Source organism: Streptopelia decaocto (assembly GCF_964273445.1).
Source record: "Streptopelia decaocto genome assembly, chromosome: 3".
Taxonomy (NCBI): Eukaryota; Metazoa; Chordata; class Aves; order Columbiformes; family Columbidae; genus Streptopelia; species Streptopelia decaocto.
In genome coordinates, this window is record NC_138656.1 from 42,887,061 (window position 1) to 42,904,263 (window position 17,203).

At 42.3% G+C, this 17,203-nt stretch overlaps 1 protein-coding gene across 2 annotated transcripts in view; it reads right to left on the reverse strand.

Annotated features, from left to right (window-relative positions):
- SLC35F3 (solute carrier family 35 member F3) overlaps positions 1-17,203 on the reverse strand; it is a 61,885-nt gene that overhangs the window by 36,700 nt on the left and 7,982 nt on the right. For both annotated transcript variants that reach the window (XR_014183546.1, XM_082047766.1), the window contains exon 2: positions 8,109-8,433. Coding sequence is in view for 1 of the 2 variants with exons in the window: in XM_082047766.1 (XP_081903892.1) it covers positions 8,109-8,433 (325 nt within the window). In the remaining variant the exon portion in view is untranslated. The remainder of the gene's footprint in view (positions 1-8,108; positions 8,434-17,203) is intronic.

The following is a 17,203-nucleotide window of genomic DNA, read 5'->3' on the forward strand; positions in this document are numbered from 1 at the left end:
AGGTGCAGTTCTTGCTGTTTTCTAGTTGTGCTATTTAATAGGACAGCTTTTCATAGCTGAAAAATCATCTTTCTGTACTTGGAAATCTATATGAACTCCAGCTGAAAGCATAATAAGCCAGACTAGTGAAGAAAGCTGCAGGTTTAGTGCAGAAAAAGCAGGATACAGTTTTCAGTTGGCGTGACTGGCCTCTATAATAGATACAGTGAAGAGAATGAAGTCAAAAAACCCCAGTATTTTGGTGAAGAAGAACGTTTTTTAGATGCAACACAAGGGCAAATACAAGATGACATAGAGGAAGAGAGTCTTCCTGTAGCATCATACAATTCAAGGGTGCCCCGTGTTAACAATGTCCTACACAAAGGTTAATACCACTCTGTCACCAAAGGAACATTCTTCATGACTTGAGATCCCTGAGGTTTAACATTTGCATCTGCTGAAAGAGCTGAGGATGCCATCCTTCCCATAAGGCTTCCAGAGGCCCATTACAATGGTGGGAGTCTGAACATTTTACTGAGGCAGTGGAAGGTTTTCAAAGGTATGAAGGAAATGTTGCAGCACTCTAGCACTCTCTACATGCTTCTGAAATAACCAGCTTCAGCAAACAAGTACACAATCCCCTAGCTCCAAAGAGAACAAATGCAATTTATAAATTAACAAACCACAAGCAAACAAAACCAGCTCCACAGGGGGAAGTGCTCAGTTGGAGATATGGGGAACAGATGAGGTGGCCACAGTGGACTTGGTTAGTGTAGGCTTGATGAGGACAAGAAAACCAAATGCTGTGACAATGACAGTAAAGGCAATAACGTAAATGAGGCTCTTTCCTTTAAACTGGCTGAGTTTTATCCCTGACCCCAAGGACTGACAAACAGACCAACAGAGGGTTGGTTTTTTTTCACAGCCAGGCTTAAGTAGTCTTCGCTAACTGCCAGCCAAAGCAGGGGAATGAGGTAACAAAACCAGATTTTGCTTGTCCGCTTCATTTTGGATTAGATTCTCTGGAGGGAAGCTACCATTTAGAAAGGTCTTTCAGCACTGGAAACACAGAAATGGTTGTACACGGGTGTGCAAGTACACATATGAACCTGTCTAGCCATCAGCTCATGTCTTACCCTTGTTTCCTTCCAAAAAAATCTATGTATGTTCACAGACAACATTATTTAACTGCTCAACAGGGTTTTTCAATTTCTGAAGCCCTGTTCATGTACCTGCATTGCTGTCAACCTTCACCTTTGGCTCTTTCTCCCTTTTTACCAGCTATAGCTTTGACTAACAAGTGAGGGAGGCCAGCTCCTGCAGACCAGGACTGAACAGGATCTTCGCCTAGGCACTTGTGCATTGATATGAGGCTTTCTTTTCATACCAACACAAACAATCCTAGGAAATCTGGACACAGTCCATAACCACTAGGCAGCTGGACAAAAAGGTTTTTTCCACTTCTGTAGTACTGCCAGCCTCCAACACTTCTCACTATATCATCCGTCTTTATTGAGAGCTGTTAATTATAGCTACGAAGTCTGCTACCATACAGGCACTTTCCTTTTTTAAAGCAGCTTTAAAAGTAGCTGCCTTCAAGATATTTTGACACAGATTTGGGCTGAAGAAAAATGCAAAATTCCTTATCACTCCTTCCTGATTTTTGTTGTCGTTTATGCTGCTGCTGTAAATGACATGGGAGAACCTGTCTAGGATAGTCCCCGTTCAATGAGATTTGCAATGGGTATGAAGATACTTGATGTGATGACGGAGGTAAAACATTTCCTGCATAAGGACCAGGTGTGAACTCTGTCTTTTTTCATGTTATAATGACTGCAAAAACAGCATATCCATGCTCACCTCAGCTTTACGCTTCTTTCCCCACACAGTAAACATGATCACACACACTTTTCCGAGTCCCTTTTTCCCTCTGCCAGCCATAAAATGCAGTCACTTTTCTGTTTGTGCACACAGGCCATGCCTGGAGGCAGGGAAGGGAGGAGGTGACCCCTGAGGTCCCTTCATCCTGGCTTGCTGTGGTTCCACAGCCTCAGTCACTGCAGAGGGATCAGCACGGGTCGGATCAGTATAGGTAGATTTGCTCTTGAGGTTCCCCTGGAAAAAGCCCCAACAGCGGGGAAGTTTGGCAGCAACTAACCAGAGGAAGAGCCAGTTAATGAAGTGCGGTTTAACTACTGACCAGAGATCATTCAGTGCTGCAAGACATGCCATTTTTTTCACATAAAAGCCACTGCATAAACACATTGTTTCATAGCACATGCCCCGTCTGCAGGTAACAAGAACAATTACTTCTCTTTCTAGTCCTTGCCTCAAGCACTGCTACCTCATAGGAGGCATATAATGTAATTATTTTAGAGCGCCTGTTCAAGCCACTGCAGAGAAGACAAAAGTAATGGAACAACAAGACAAAATTACAGGAGACCACTCAATTCAATTGTCCCTGGAACGATTTTGTAAACTACACTCAAGATTAAAGAACATGTGTTTCTCCTGATCAGGTAGTACCCAATTTTTATTCCGTATTAGCATTCCACAAAGGTCAAAAAGCCCAAAAGAAGTGATCCTCTTCAGATTAAGGGAAAGTTTTTCACTGGGCATGAATATTAAGTTATTTTCAAACATCTTGGTCTGAAATACAAACGCAATGTCCAAGTATAAAATGGGAGGCTTAATTAGAAAGGAGTGGTTTCCTAAAGAAGGAAGCATGACCATTTTCTCAGAGAAGCTAAGACACAAGGTCCATCAACAACAGTTTAGCCATCTGCAGGAGAGATATGGATGACCACGACTATGATAAACCTCTTGCACAATATCGACATCTTTGTTTAGTTAACTGCTTCGAAACCAAGCACAAAGGTAAGCCCCGACAGACTGCTGTAGAGATCAAACTGTTTTAATTTGGAGTCACACCTGGCTTGTATCTAACTCAGGTAAGAATGAGATGCGATATCTTTTAACTTCAAGGGTTCTTTTTGTTCTTTGGTTGTCGTTGTATTTTTTTTTTTCCAACAAGCCAATGGGAGCTTGAACTATTAAGTGATTTTATTTTGAGGAACACAAAGTAAATAGGTATTATTTTAAGGCTAATGTACTGAATTAGGCAAATAGAGTTTATAAACTGAAGTTTTTTGAAAGAAAACATGCTTCACTGGGTGACATTTGCTAAAAACACTTGCATTCATCATGTCTTGATGCCTTTGTAGCTTATTTATGACTCTGCTAATACTGTCTGCTCTGGTGGTAAAGCTCCCACCAAAGTAGTAATATATATCAGTAGGATGCCAAAAGCCAACCACACTGCAACATTTTAATGCTGCTGGGTAAGAGAGACTCATGAATACAAAATGCTGAAAATCAATAGTAAAAAAGCATCCAGTCATGCCAAATGAGGCTCCGACCTTCTTTCCCCTTAGAGTTTCCCCATGGCCAGGTGGTGGTTACCAGCACTGCATGTCCAAGTTCTCTGCCTGCTGCAGAAGAGAAGGGCAATGTCCACTGTGCAGGGAGTTGCACTTGGATATAAGTCAGGATCAAACTAATGGACCCAACTCCTGGAATTACTGGGGATGCCAGGCTAGTGCATTGTCTCCTCCATCCTAGCAGGAATACACGTGAAATACATTTAGAAACTGGCCCACATTCTCCGGGACATCATGTGAAGCTATGGCACTGACAATTTCCGGCCACTGAAAAGCTAAGTCTTGATTCTTACTGAGCCCACACGCAAATAAAGCCAAAGTGACTCTTGTGAAATTAATATGTTGGTAAACCAGAGTAAGCGAGATCTACTAGAGTAGTCCTCTACCATTGCTGCCCTCAGTATTTTGGCTCAGTTTCAAGGATATAACTATACTTCGATGTTAACCACAACTTTTTTCTTTCTTTTCAAAGAAAAATATTCAAATTCTGAAAGACTAGTGGCAGCTAATCTGGGGGTCAGTATAGAGACAAAACTCTGATTCAATGAAGAAGAACATATTAAAACATGATAAATGAGGTTGTAGATCAGTGCAGTTATGTGCAACGATTCTTCCATTCACTCAACACATCAGCTCTAGTCAAGGTTATGGAAGAAATTCAGTTTTAGCTTCTGGTGTTTTCTTTAGCCCTAATGCCTTATGAAATAAAAATCAAGATCTAAATGATAAACAAATAAATAAATAATCACACAATCCATTCTGGAAAGTCCTGCCCTTTCCTTCTCAAAAAATCATTAGATAAGACTGCACCATCCAAACAAGCGAGATTTCAGAGGTATTCTCCTGCTAAAATGTGAACACAATCCTCCATTATTCCCCCAGTCAGCACGCACAGAGTGAATCTTTACAAAATGTGTGTTTTGTCCTGCCTAGACATACACAAAGCTAAGCAATATCTTACAGAGATTTTAATTTAATCTTCCATGTAGCCAGGGAGCTTTAAGCTCTAGTGCTTTTAATTTAAGTTACTTCATAAATTAATAATGTAGGTATGATGGAGGTAGCTCATCAGATTAAATGTGTCATTTTATAAAGCAGCTTGGAAGCAAAAAGTATGAAGCCAAAATGAAGTAGTCTTAAATGATCCATTAGGCACATAAATCATTACATGTGTTGTTTCTGGACTGGACAGTGGTTGAAATGAATGATAATTTAGTTACTGTAATTTTATTTTAAGCTAGCGAGCAGTTGCACAAGAAGCGAGGGAGCGGTGCTGACCCCGGCGTGCTCTTCAGCCGCCCGCCAGAGCTCTGAGCGCCGCTCCCCACGCGCGCAGCCCTGTGCCAAGGGCGGGTGGCACCCCCGCCACCCAGCGCGGGACAAGTTCTCCTTGAGTGCAACTCTGGCATTTGCCGGAGCTGCACAGAGAACCTAGAGCGGTTTGGATGTGAATGCACAAGTTTTGGTTTGCTTTGAAGAATGATTCTCTCCACACAACTGATAACGCTACTTCAGCTTAAATAGGAAGTTTCTTACCAAGCAACATGGGCCAATCAGAAATCCTTAATACTTTACATTATGGCCCAATACTTTAAATCTTATAAAGAAATCAAATACACCTGCTTTTAAATTTAATGTGTTACTATAGAATTTTGGTGGCAAATTTATTACAATTATATGTGCTATAAAATTAAAAAAAAAAAAAAAAAAATCTGTGCAGCTTTAAATGGGTTTGTGTCCACAACAGGTATGTTCTTCTGTGAGACTACAAAACATGCAAATTCATATATTTACAGCACAATATATATACATACTGGTACAATACAATAGGAATTTAAAACCATAATAAACCATATAATCTGCATAGGAGGGACTGTGTATCCATTCATTGTTTCGGTATTTTATGATCCCTCTTTGGTATATATTTTCCTAATGGCTGCTGTTCATGCTCTTCATCTGTGTGGCGAGATACCCCAAAGCATGCCCGCGCCCCGCAGAGAGGCCCAGCCCTGCCAAGGGGGAGGCAGCTGTGCAGGTGTCCTTGGGTAGCTTTGCTGCCAAAATTTAGGTGCCTGCAGATTTTAGCAGAGAGGTGGTAGATGCCCCATCCCTGGAAACATCCAAGACCAGGCTGGATGGGGCTCTGAGCAACCTGATCTAGTTGAAGATGTCCCTGCTCATTGCAGGGGGGTTGGACTAGGTGGCCTTTGAAGGTCCCTTCCAACCCAAACTATTCTATGGTTCTATGATTCTATAACCTGTGCAGGCAAGATCTGAGAAACCCTTACTTTACTAATGTGTTCCCTTGCACTGCTAAGGTGACTTAGATGTCATATTCCTACCCTTTTCCCACAGTCACCTTTTCATTTATCTCATTGCAACTTCCTGCCAGAGAGCTTAGATATTATATAAAGTATAAATGAAGGTGACAGAGAAAAGAAACAGTAAGTGATTAAGCAAGTTGCTTGTTAGTCTCAGGTCAGGACTGTCTTATTTTAACTATCCACAAGCTCACGCAATGCCTCCATTATATGTCCAACTGTGCTTGGAGTGCAGCTTCCCTGAAGATGGTAATGCCTCATAGAGAGCTGCAAAGTCTCTGTATCTCTCTCTCTCTCTCTTTCTCTCTCTCTCTCTATATATATACACACATATATATAAAGTATGCAAAAAGGGAGAATAATTAAGAGGGGATGCTGGGACTTGATGATCCTGAGGGTCTCTTCCAACTGAGATGATTCTATGAAATCAATGCTTGGGCTTTCAGATATAAGTGCACGTGACATCTCAACCATAATGGAGCAGGCAGATGAACAGTAATTCTTTTTACAGTAATTCTTAGTACAGGACCACTGAAATGTCTCTGTGTAGACAGTGGACGTGCTGAAGCAGACACTACATAAATGCATGTCAAGGGACAGTGCTCCCTCTGAAAGAGTGTCTCATCCAAACAAACAGAGAGTACGAGGAAATCAGAAATCTGCAGTGACTTGCTCAAAGCCACAAACCAAATCTTCAGCAAAGCTAGGAACCGAAGCCATATATCCAAATGCCCAAGTCTACTCTGACACCAATAAAAAACTCTGCAAATTAACCCTGCTCAGCCTGCTGATCAGACACACAAATGTATGTATTTTACTAAGCAGGCTGCAAGCTCACTTGTAATGATGTCCCCCTGCATCCCAAACAGGCTGCAGGGTTTGCACCTGCTTTTCAGCTTAGCCATCATTTAATTAAATGGAAGACATAAAACTACCAACCATATCAATTAACTGCAGCAACAGAGAGTATAATGCTCTGGTTTTAACCCCAGGGATCTGGAAAACCACAGCTGCTCACTCCAGAATTCAGCAGTATTTAAAACATTATCTGAGAGCAGCCGGAAAGAAAAATACTTAAAACCCAAAGAAACGAGAATGTAGTTGTTTTGGGCTAGTATTTGTTATTGTTTTTAGATTAAAACATTGCTTTCTCTAACCTACATGCTTCTCTCAACTCTGAAGCAATCATGTTTGCTGTGCAGTAAACAACAAATACAAACTGAAGACTGAGTGCAGGAAATACAGCATATCATGAAAATGCCTTTAAAACTTCTGGTTATTGCTTTAGGACCTGCAGTGAACAGTGAAATTCCTTTATCTGAAGCTCCCGAATGATTTAGAAGATGAAGAAACTGTAACGATGACTAAGCAGAGCAGTTCCAGTCACCTGAGATAGAGCATTGCCTGAGTACCCGTTTCTTAGATTTTTTTTCCTGTAGTGAGTTTCCACCTCGCTGCTGCACAGCTGGGAGCTGAGAAATGTGTACTTCTCACTGTTTACTTCCTCAGCTACTTCATTAAAAGGCTGTGAGCCCCACTGCGTAACAGAAGGGGAAAACGTTCACATCCTTCCATGCATCGGGGAAGCTCTCTGACACGGGACATCTTGATGGCTGAGTCATCCCATCTGTCCCAGTCACCTCTCAGGCCAAAATGAGATGAGCCGAAGGAGTGCTCACCAAGGGGCAGTCCTTCAAGCAGCATCCTCAGCCCCTCGCGGAGTTCGGGCACTCAGGGTTTTCCATGAGCGCTTCAGGCGTTGCGGGTTTGGCTTGCTGTGAAGACAAGGTGTGCTGAAGACAAAGTGCTGCCTTTGGTTATGACTCTGCTTCCTCCCGGAAATAAACACAACAGCTCGAGTTTAACTGGGATCAGAGCTTTGCCTTTGATGTCAGGGGCATAATGCCAGGAAAATACTGCAGTACTTTTTACTGGGCTATTCAAGGCACTGCACTAGCCCTGAATTTAGGGGGAAAAAAAAAAAAAAAAAGCTCCCTTAGCTTACTCAGAGATTGCCATAAAAGTCAGCTGTGGGTAGAGGAAGAAGGTATTCATTAAAAAAATTATGCTCACAGAGATTTGAACAGAAAACCCTTGAGAAGCCATTGCAGAAAATGTGAACTTTCATTGCATGACTTGTATGTATTGGAAATAAACCTGGATTTCTTACTGTTGGAGTAATATTATATTAAGAATAATAACATACCACTTAGCACGGGACATAGAATGAATTCAGAACATCCTTCAACAAACCTAAAGCGGAAAGCAAATGCAAGTTTGATTTAACTGGCTCATCTGAATAAAATGACCACTAGAGGTAGAGCAGCATGCAAGAGCCACAGGAGAAATAAAACAAAAGCTCCCATACCTGTATCTTTGCTTTGGAGACTGCTTTTCAGTTGACTTAAAAACATGTCCAAGATAATACAAAGGAAAGAATAAAAAGTTCCAGTTTGTTGCAAACCACGTTAGAGTGAAGGGTGCATCGAATTTCTTAAAGGTCAGTTTTGCTAGCTGGGTTGAGCCCGACCAGGAGGAGCAGACACCCAGGACCACGGCCACACCCCAGAAAATCTTCTTGAGTTGCGTGACGGAGCATTTCCAGCAGCAGCGGTTCACCCTTCCACCGCCCTCCGCCCCGGCTTGCATCTGTGCTTCGGCTGGGGCTGGAGACTCCCGGGAGCGCTCATCCCCTGGGGAGAAGAAAACACCAGGCTCATTAAGGAAATCCAGGCTGCATTTTAGTTTTCAAATTCTAGGCCCTTCTGAAGTCACATGGAGCTTTACCGGCAAAAAAAAAAACAACCCACCAGATCTTGACACAAAATGTCCTTTGTTTTTAGATCATTGCAAAACCTCTGGTTCATCCAAGGCAGAATTACAAAGCAAATAATAATTATCACCTCTAGATTTAGAAGCCACTGGGTAAAATGGAAATGAAAATTACATGTTTCTCTGATGTACACAGAAAGGCTTAACACATCACTTAAACTGATGCTGTTGGGATGTGTAAATGAATGAAAAATATGCCATTGAGCTTAATAAAGCAGCAAAAGGGATTACAACAACACTTGTTATTGCCTAGGAAAATGTGGAATTCAGCAGCTTACGGAATATGGTGTTTCTTAAAAGGAGAGAGGTGACAATGTATTTAATCTTGAAGTTAAGCACGATCACTGCAATGTTAGCACGGTTAATACTGAATTAGGGTCACCAAGTATTTCAGTGATCCCAAGCAAAACAGCTCTCCTGAGGCTGCAACCAGATGGCAAAAATCAGACCAACCCATAGGCTGCCCTGAAGAGCATCTCAGACTGGGCAACCCTAACTTTTTTTAGCTCAAGTCCTGCACCAAATGTCACACAGCACACGGACTGAAACTTGGGCCCGGTATAACTGAGCCTGGGATGCTGCTGGAAAGCTCAGTTTCACATGTGCCTTATGCCAACCCCAGTGTCCAGGGTCCCAAAGCAGAGGCAGCTCCTCAGCCATGCACCCGAGTGCCCATCAGCCCAGCTACAGACACTATACAAACCAGGTGATAATTTTTAAGGATGGCATCCACTGTATGCCTGGTTTCAAATCAGCTGCATGACTGCCATCAAAACCTCCTTCAGGCTTTTGTTTCCAAAAACTTATCTCTTTCACATATTAGAGCACTTGGTTTAGTGAAAAGGAAATTTCTCTCCTAAAATACCTTGCCTCTTTACTTACATTCTTAAACATGAATTGTTATAGCCCTGCTATGGTACCATCATCAGCAGATAGCGTATTCAGCTCATGAACAAATGAGGAAAGGGAGGTTAGGTGGTTCAGTTCCTATGGAGATCAAAATGTGCTGGCAGACCCCAGCAACAGGCCATTGCCTTTAGGGCTTTCACCTGCCTGTCTTAAATTCATCCCATCCAACATCCACTAAGGCTGTCTGTCACCCACATGCAACACTCAGCAGTGATTACTCTGAAAGCCTGACTTCAGTTTAGTTGGTTCATTCACTTAGAGGAGGATATTATAGTAATTCATGTTGAAAGCCAGGAACCTACCGCTTCAAAAGTGTCTAGAGGTCATTGCATGCATTGAAAGGTGAAAAGAGAAATATAAGTACAGTCAGGACAATGAGAGACTGTTATTGCCAAACATTTATATATGTTCGAGGCAGACTAAGACAGATCCACACACAAAAATTCCTTCCTTATTCTGGTAAGAATCAGTATTTGGAATGGAAAATTTCTTAAAACCTCTTATTTCAGGTTAATTTATATTTGTATTTATATGAGCTAATACATTATTAAAGAAAAGGTTTATTCCAATGGAGAGAACTATTTAATTATTTCTTTACATACAAGAAATGCATGATCTGATCTAAGAGTACCATCAGTTTGGCTAGTAAAGCTGTACTTTGTAACGGGGAAAACTGTGGCCTCTGTTTGATACCTTGAAATATGAAAGGAATGTACTGCAGCAAAGGTATAAACATCTAGTCTTTTTGAGCAGATTTAAGAGACATGGGGATGTTGCTGATGTCTCCACTTATTCCAGTTTTCCATAGAAGATTGTGCAGGCAGCTTCCCACATAACAGGAGATATACCAGCAGGCCAATGAATTACCCAAAGTTAATGTGACTTTGTATTAAACACCTAATGGAAAGCTTACAAGCTACCTGCTAAATGTTAGAAGATGCTAGAATTGAGAAAAGGTTGCCTGTGAACTCTTAACTCACTCAAAATAATTTAAATACATTTTCTTCGTAATACATTGCTTGTAATTAATACTTCCTGCCTCATTTGCTGCACAGGGCAGTCAGGGTTCAGTTTACCAAACAACAGTTCATTTATTTATTTAAACTTCACCACATAATGGGCAGCTGCCAGGGCTCTCTTTGCTGGCCACCACACAAGTCCTGCAGCGATTACTGAATTTTTCCTTTCCTCTCAAACTTTTCCACTTCACACATCCAAACAGACTCTAGCATCCTTCCCATGGACCACAGGCAGAGCTGGGCACAGAAAAAATGAATCCAGGCAGCCAGGATGCCAAGTGAGAGCTTAGGAGGTGTCTGTGACACTGTGTCAACACAGAGAAGAGCCTCCTTCCACTCACAGTTTGCATCTCTGCAACTGCTTGGAGAGGTAGGCAAACATGTTCCTCCTAGAAGACAGCTAGCAGAAGACAGCTACCTGCTGTCCCCATCTTCTCTGCAGTTATTCCCTCAGGAAGCAGGAAACCAGGATTTAAATCCCTTCTGCTGAAGATACTTCACAGTAGACAACATGCCTGAAGCCACTAGGGTATACGATATCCCAAGATGAGTAGGTGCTCTGAATCACAACACTGAAGCTGTGTTATTTTTTCTAAAATAAGAGTTGATCACTGCGACAGCAAGATAATGTCTGGCTCCCTGGCCCAGTAGTCTTGGCAATCACTGAAAAGGGGGAAAATCACAACTATACCATTTGATGCACCGGACACTCAACATAAAAAACCATGTTTGGTGGACACCCCACAACAGACGCTGATGAGGATCTTCTCCCCACTAAGTACTGAATCTGCCTGCCCTGCTCCCCATTGCTCTGTGCACACACGCATGAGTCAGCAGTTCATGTGGACATATCACTGCTTTTTAACTCAGTTCCATGGCAACTTTACTGATGTTTGCTGTACTTCAGAGGCAAAATGACTTGTCCATGTACATTTAATTTTGTGTTAATACAACAACAAAGACGTTCACTTTCAGCAAAAGACAATACTGCATATCTCACTTCTAAAGTGATCTTGCAGCTCGAGGATTACATTTCTATGGGTGCTCATTCTTTGGATGCATTTACACACTGGATGGAGTAAAAGCTTATCCCAGGCATGAGGCGTTTACCACATATTTTGGGGTAAAAATCACTGACCTCAGCAGCTGGAAGCTGAGACTTCTTTCAACTATCCGTCAGTGAAACTGCATCGTGCCCTCTTGATTTCCTGTGCTGCCGGAGGGCTAGGTTTCCAGTAGATGCAGCACCGTCCTGGAGGATACCTGGGATGTAATCTGCCTCCAAAAAACAGATTGTCTTCGGAAATGGCGTCCACTACAGGTGATATACACCTATGTGGTCTCATACTCATTTACTGTGCTGGGGACTTGCCTGCCAGCTGGCACGCATAACACCCAGAGCTTTAGCTTTCCCTGCCCAGTCTGTGTGTCCCCATGGGGACATTTTTCCTCACCCAAATTGCAAGTGCACAGGTGGGGTGACATCAAATCCACACATGGATGAGAAGCTCCTCTCTCTCTTTGTAATACTGCACAAGGGCCAGCTGGCAACGGAATACACATGAATTTAAAGATGGCAAAATGGCTTTTCAGAATGAATGAGGCAGGACACTAAATAATTTTATTTCTGGACATCTCCTCCAGATTTTTAAAGGGTTTCTTCCGTTGCTCCTTGCAGCAGACTGCTCTGTATGCTACTGTATCCCTCAGAAGAACAAATCAAGATGCTGAGACAGAGGAAAAATTATCTTGCTTTTACTAATTTTGGCTGTTCATTCTCCCTTTTTTTCATTCATTTTCCTGTTTCATAAATCTCAACAGGAACCACTCCTCCCTCCCTCCCTTTCAGCCCACCCTCTCTCCCATGGCATTCAAAAGCAACAGAAGGAAATCACCTCCAGTGCTACTGCCAATGCCATTAACCACAGGGATTCTCAACCCCAGAAAACAGCTGTCCTTCTGTTTCCTCCATTATGGGTTAGACACCTCTCAGCTGGCTTCAGATACCTATGGTAGGGACATCTAAAACTGAGCTACTCACTCCACTTCTCCCAGCTGAGGCTGTGGAAAAAAACAGGCACTGGAAAGCACTACACATTCCACGTAAGGGAGATGTCTTAGATGACGTGCCCTTTCTTACTGACTAACAGATGCTTGCATTGAGTTAGAGAAAAACTACTGTAGTAGAGATAACACCTTTAAATAGCCTGTCCACACCACTTCAAAAGTGCTTTAAGGCTTAAGACTCTTGTGCACAGTTAGTCAGTCAAAGGCTTACCACAGGACCACACTGTACCTCACTGTATATGTTAAAAATGTGATACACGTGAAAACCAAGGGTGGTATTCATCTTCTCAGTTTGAGACATCTGCTGTGCAGACTTGTATATCTGAGACAGTAATTTACACTTTCTGCATAGTTAGTAGACAGAAAAAAAGAGACATTTCCATAGCACGATTTATCTCCTCTTAAAGCAGATGATTAAAACAAGCCAGATTAATCACCCTCTCCAAGTGCCTGTTTCTCTCCACCAGCTCTAAACAGTCTGGGGTGACAAGCTCAGAAGTAGGTGTCTCTAGTGTAGGTGTCTGAAGCTGGTGAGATGAGCTGCCTCTCCATCGCTGCTGTCAGGAACAGAGCACAGCCACCGTAGACAGCACTGGTAGGCGCAGAGCTGGGCCCCACTACATGAACATATTTAGCTGTCACCAATGAACTGCTTTAGCTGTTGCCACCTAGTCAGCAAATTAGTAAATGAAGTATTACAAAAGTGCTGTGTGCCCTTGCAAACCCTGCAGAGTGAGAAAGTGACCCTCACAGACTAAGGTCCTGCCTATTAGGGACTGAAACATGTGCCTAATGATAATGTACAACTCTGCCAGCTTTTCCAGGCTATGAAGGTCCTTCAACGTAAGCATATTCTTAAACAGCTTTTTAAATCAGGTTTCTGGAAAACAAATCTGACAAAAGGAAGAATCGTCGCGGGTCTCTATGACAAATGAGCCATCCTCAAGGCATTTCCATTTTGCCAGCCTCTCATATGTTACCTAGCTGCTTGGGCATTGTACAGACCAAGTTTGTAGAGCTTGGAAAACTCTTATATGCTTAACAGAAATGAGAAGGAGCTGAGGTGCTGTAACACCTGTCCTTTAAGACAGTGCCTGACCCTCAGCATGGTTAGGGCTCCAGAAACCTGTGACATGCAGGAGGATTGGAGCTGGACACTACACAAGGTATATTCTCACAACCTTGAATGTTGTGTGACTTCTTCTTCACCCAATAATTACAACACAGAGAGATCAGTGGGAGACCATTAGTTTCAACACACTTACCACTTACAAACATACCTAAGAACACACACAATTACTTCTGGTGGTGGTTTTCTGGGCTCACAGAACTATTTGCCTCAGTAGCAGACTCCAAAACTCCTCAAAATGTTTTTATCCCATTTATGTCTATGATACTAGCGATGTGATATTTAGCTGACCAGGATTTTTGAGCTAAGCTGTTAAAAAATAGCTGAGGCATCATCCTGTGAAGAGAAGATGAAGTGCCAAATCCACAAAGTGATTTACATCTCTAATTGCCACTGTGGTTGTCTAAATCTGAAATCATATTTATTCAGATATGTTGCCCAGGCATTTTCTTCACAGTTGGTCAGATTAAAGAGTGAGGTCTTAGGGTCTCTTCTGTCACCTGGCAGATAACCCAGTAGCTAGTGCAGCCTTCTCATGCCACTGTCCATGATGATCTCTCATTTTGCAGTTCATCTGCTGATAGCTGGTTTTAAGGAACTGTTAATATTTCATTTCTGAAGCCATCTCCATGTATCAACCCTTCCAAAGGCCTGTGTCTCTGCTGCACAGAATAGTAATGAGAGCATGCACTGTCTGACTTCTGCATCAAGGGAACCCTTCTTCTCCAAATGAGCTTTAGCTTTGCCAAAGCTGTATCCTCCTCCCAGCCCCAGCAGAGTTCCTCAGATGACAAAGAATCTGGTCCTGGGCATGCCTAAGCACTATGACTCCAAAGCAGGCTTGTGCCTCTCTTACACCCAGACCCTGTCAGGATTCGAAGACACATTTGAGAGTTTCCACCTCTCATTATAAGAGTCATCTCCAAGAAATATTTCCATTCTGTATTTGAAGGAGTTATTGGAACAACACCCAGAGCCTCACTTTTTCTCCTCTTGGCAAATGACCTTCTCACTTCACTCTTTCCCAATAAATAAAGATGTTTTCTATCCTGAGCAGACCAGCTTTGCTGATACCTGGGTTCCCCTGGCCTTGGAAGGCCTGTGGATCAGGGCGTCCACTTGGGCAGACAGGATCCCTGCTCTTTCTAGCACAGGCGGTGGGAGGCTGCTCTACACACCGAGCAGCTGAAGAGGAGGACACACTCCACCTCCACTTTTTGAAGGAAAGGGTTCAGCCACTTAGCTGCCAACTCAACTCTGAAACAGAATGGTAAGTGCTAGAGAGATCGAGTGACAGTGAGGAACAAGCATCCTGGCACGGCATAAAGCATGGGTCTCTGCTCGGCATTACCTACTGAGCAAGCTGGATGATTCATCCTGCAGCCTCACTGGTGTCCTCTGAGGAGGGGCAACAGGCACATTGATAAAGGAGACGCAATTGCACTTCCTAGGTTTTTAAGAGGCTTCTGACAAAATCCCACTCCAAAGGGTGTTAGAGAAAACGAGCAGTCAGGGAAGGTGCTAGAATGGATAAAAGGCTCAGTACAAGAGAGGGGGCCAGTGAGGAGTAAATACAGCAATGGGGGAAATAGCTGAAGCTCTGCAGAGGTCTGCTGTAGGATGTGCACTCTTCGCCATAACCACAGGCAGCCTGACCAAGGGGACAAGCGGGGAGGTGACAAAGTTTCCTAATGACATGAAGTTAGGCAGGACAGCGGGGGTGAGGGCCAGCTGTGAGGGAGGACAGGCTACGCAACTGGGTCATAAATCAGCAGATGGAGAAGTGTGCTGATGAAGAGGTGCAGGTCAGAGTAAACAATCCACATGCTGCACATGCAGTGATAGGCTCTGGTCATTGCCACCAGGGATCCTGAGCCCTACACAGGCTGCTCCACAAATAGAGCAACTTAGTGTTCAGGAGCAGCCAAAAAAGCAAAACAACTACCAAAAATTACTACGAACAAAGCAGAAAATAGAGAAAAAAAGTTTTTCCTACATCTGCAAAAACTGCACTCACACTGTGAGAGATGCATCTCAGGCTAGAAAATACACCTTCCCGATCAACTCCACCAAGCTGGAGATGGGACCAGACGGACCTTTGATCGGGCCCCATACGGTGGCTGTGTGTGTGATTTTTGAAGAAATTGCTCTTGGGTTCCTCCGGGGAATTGTGAGTTGCTGTGGGTGGCTGGTGGGTGGGACTGAAATGCTTAGTGCTGCAATGACTTTGGGTTTTTCTGCGCACATTTCCCCAACTTTCCAATCACGGTCAGTGCTGAAGGTCTAACAGACCGTTATTATATTATTTAATGAATACAAATTAATGTGTCATAATCAAAAAATGACAAAACTGCATAACCTTTTACTAAATCAGTTTTTAAATGAGAATATTTGGTCAAAATGGCATGCACATATGGATTTTTAGATGCTGTTTGGGAAACTAAAAGTTTAAAGCACTTTCTTTAAATGTTTTGCTTGTACAGGAACAGATAAAAATAATTTTACTTAATTTGATCATGGATGGCATGACTAAATTAAGAATAAATCAATAGAGCAGACAGTTTTAAATCCACAGTAGAGGTTATTTTAAAGAACAGAACCGGGGTATTAACCTATTAGGTCAGAAGGTCTGAATTTGCTTGAGGCTACAGTATAAGGCATGTAGCTATCTGGAAATGGGGAAAACTCCATAAATATAGATTCAAAGCAAGAAGAATGCAGTCTCAGTTCAGATTCTATTTTTCTACTGGAATTCATAGTCTAAATTAACTCATTATACAAAATGAAGTGTTACGAAATTCAAACTTATCTGATCCTGAATTTCCTGAAATGCAGGAAATTCAAACGTATCTGATCATCTCACCCTAATTTCAACAGGGTAGGAAACAGGCCTGTTGCCTCAGAGGCAATCAAGATGATTCTCCTGTCCTCTTGTCTGTGGAAATCTGTTCCATATCACTGATACCACCAGACCATCCATATAGCTTAACTTGTACTAAACAGGCATAATACAGCATTTTCTAATACTAATGGTTGTCATATATTAATTCTCATTTTACCTCACACTAAATATTGTACCTAAGCTTAATAAGAGTTGGAAATAAATAATCTGCACATATCTGTTGAAGATAGGCTAAATTCTCCTCCTTAGCATACATATTTCTTTCTTCCTCTGTCGAATACTCCAGCAAGTCTTCCTGCAAAACATATATTCTAATTCCTGCTACTGATAAAGAGAGAGGTGAAAAATTATCAACTCCATACTGCAGTAATTTGGACTTTAATCCATTTAATTTATCTTCAGAAGCAACTACTTAGAAATTCTATTAAAAGCACTGCACTCGAATGGGACTCATTAAAATATGATATTCCATATTGTGGGGTGGGGAGTTCCCTTAAATACTGTCCTTTTTATTATTAATCAGAATGCATGCCTGGAGTCCAGTGTGAAAATTGAAGATACTAGGTGCTTATTACGGTATCAGCATCATGGTACTTGAAAGTAGC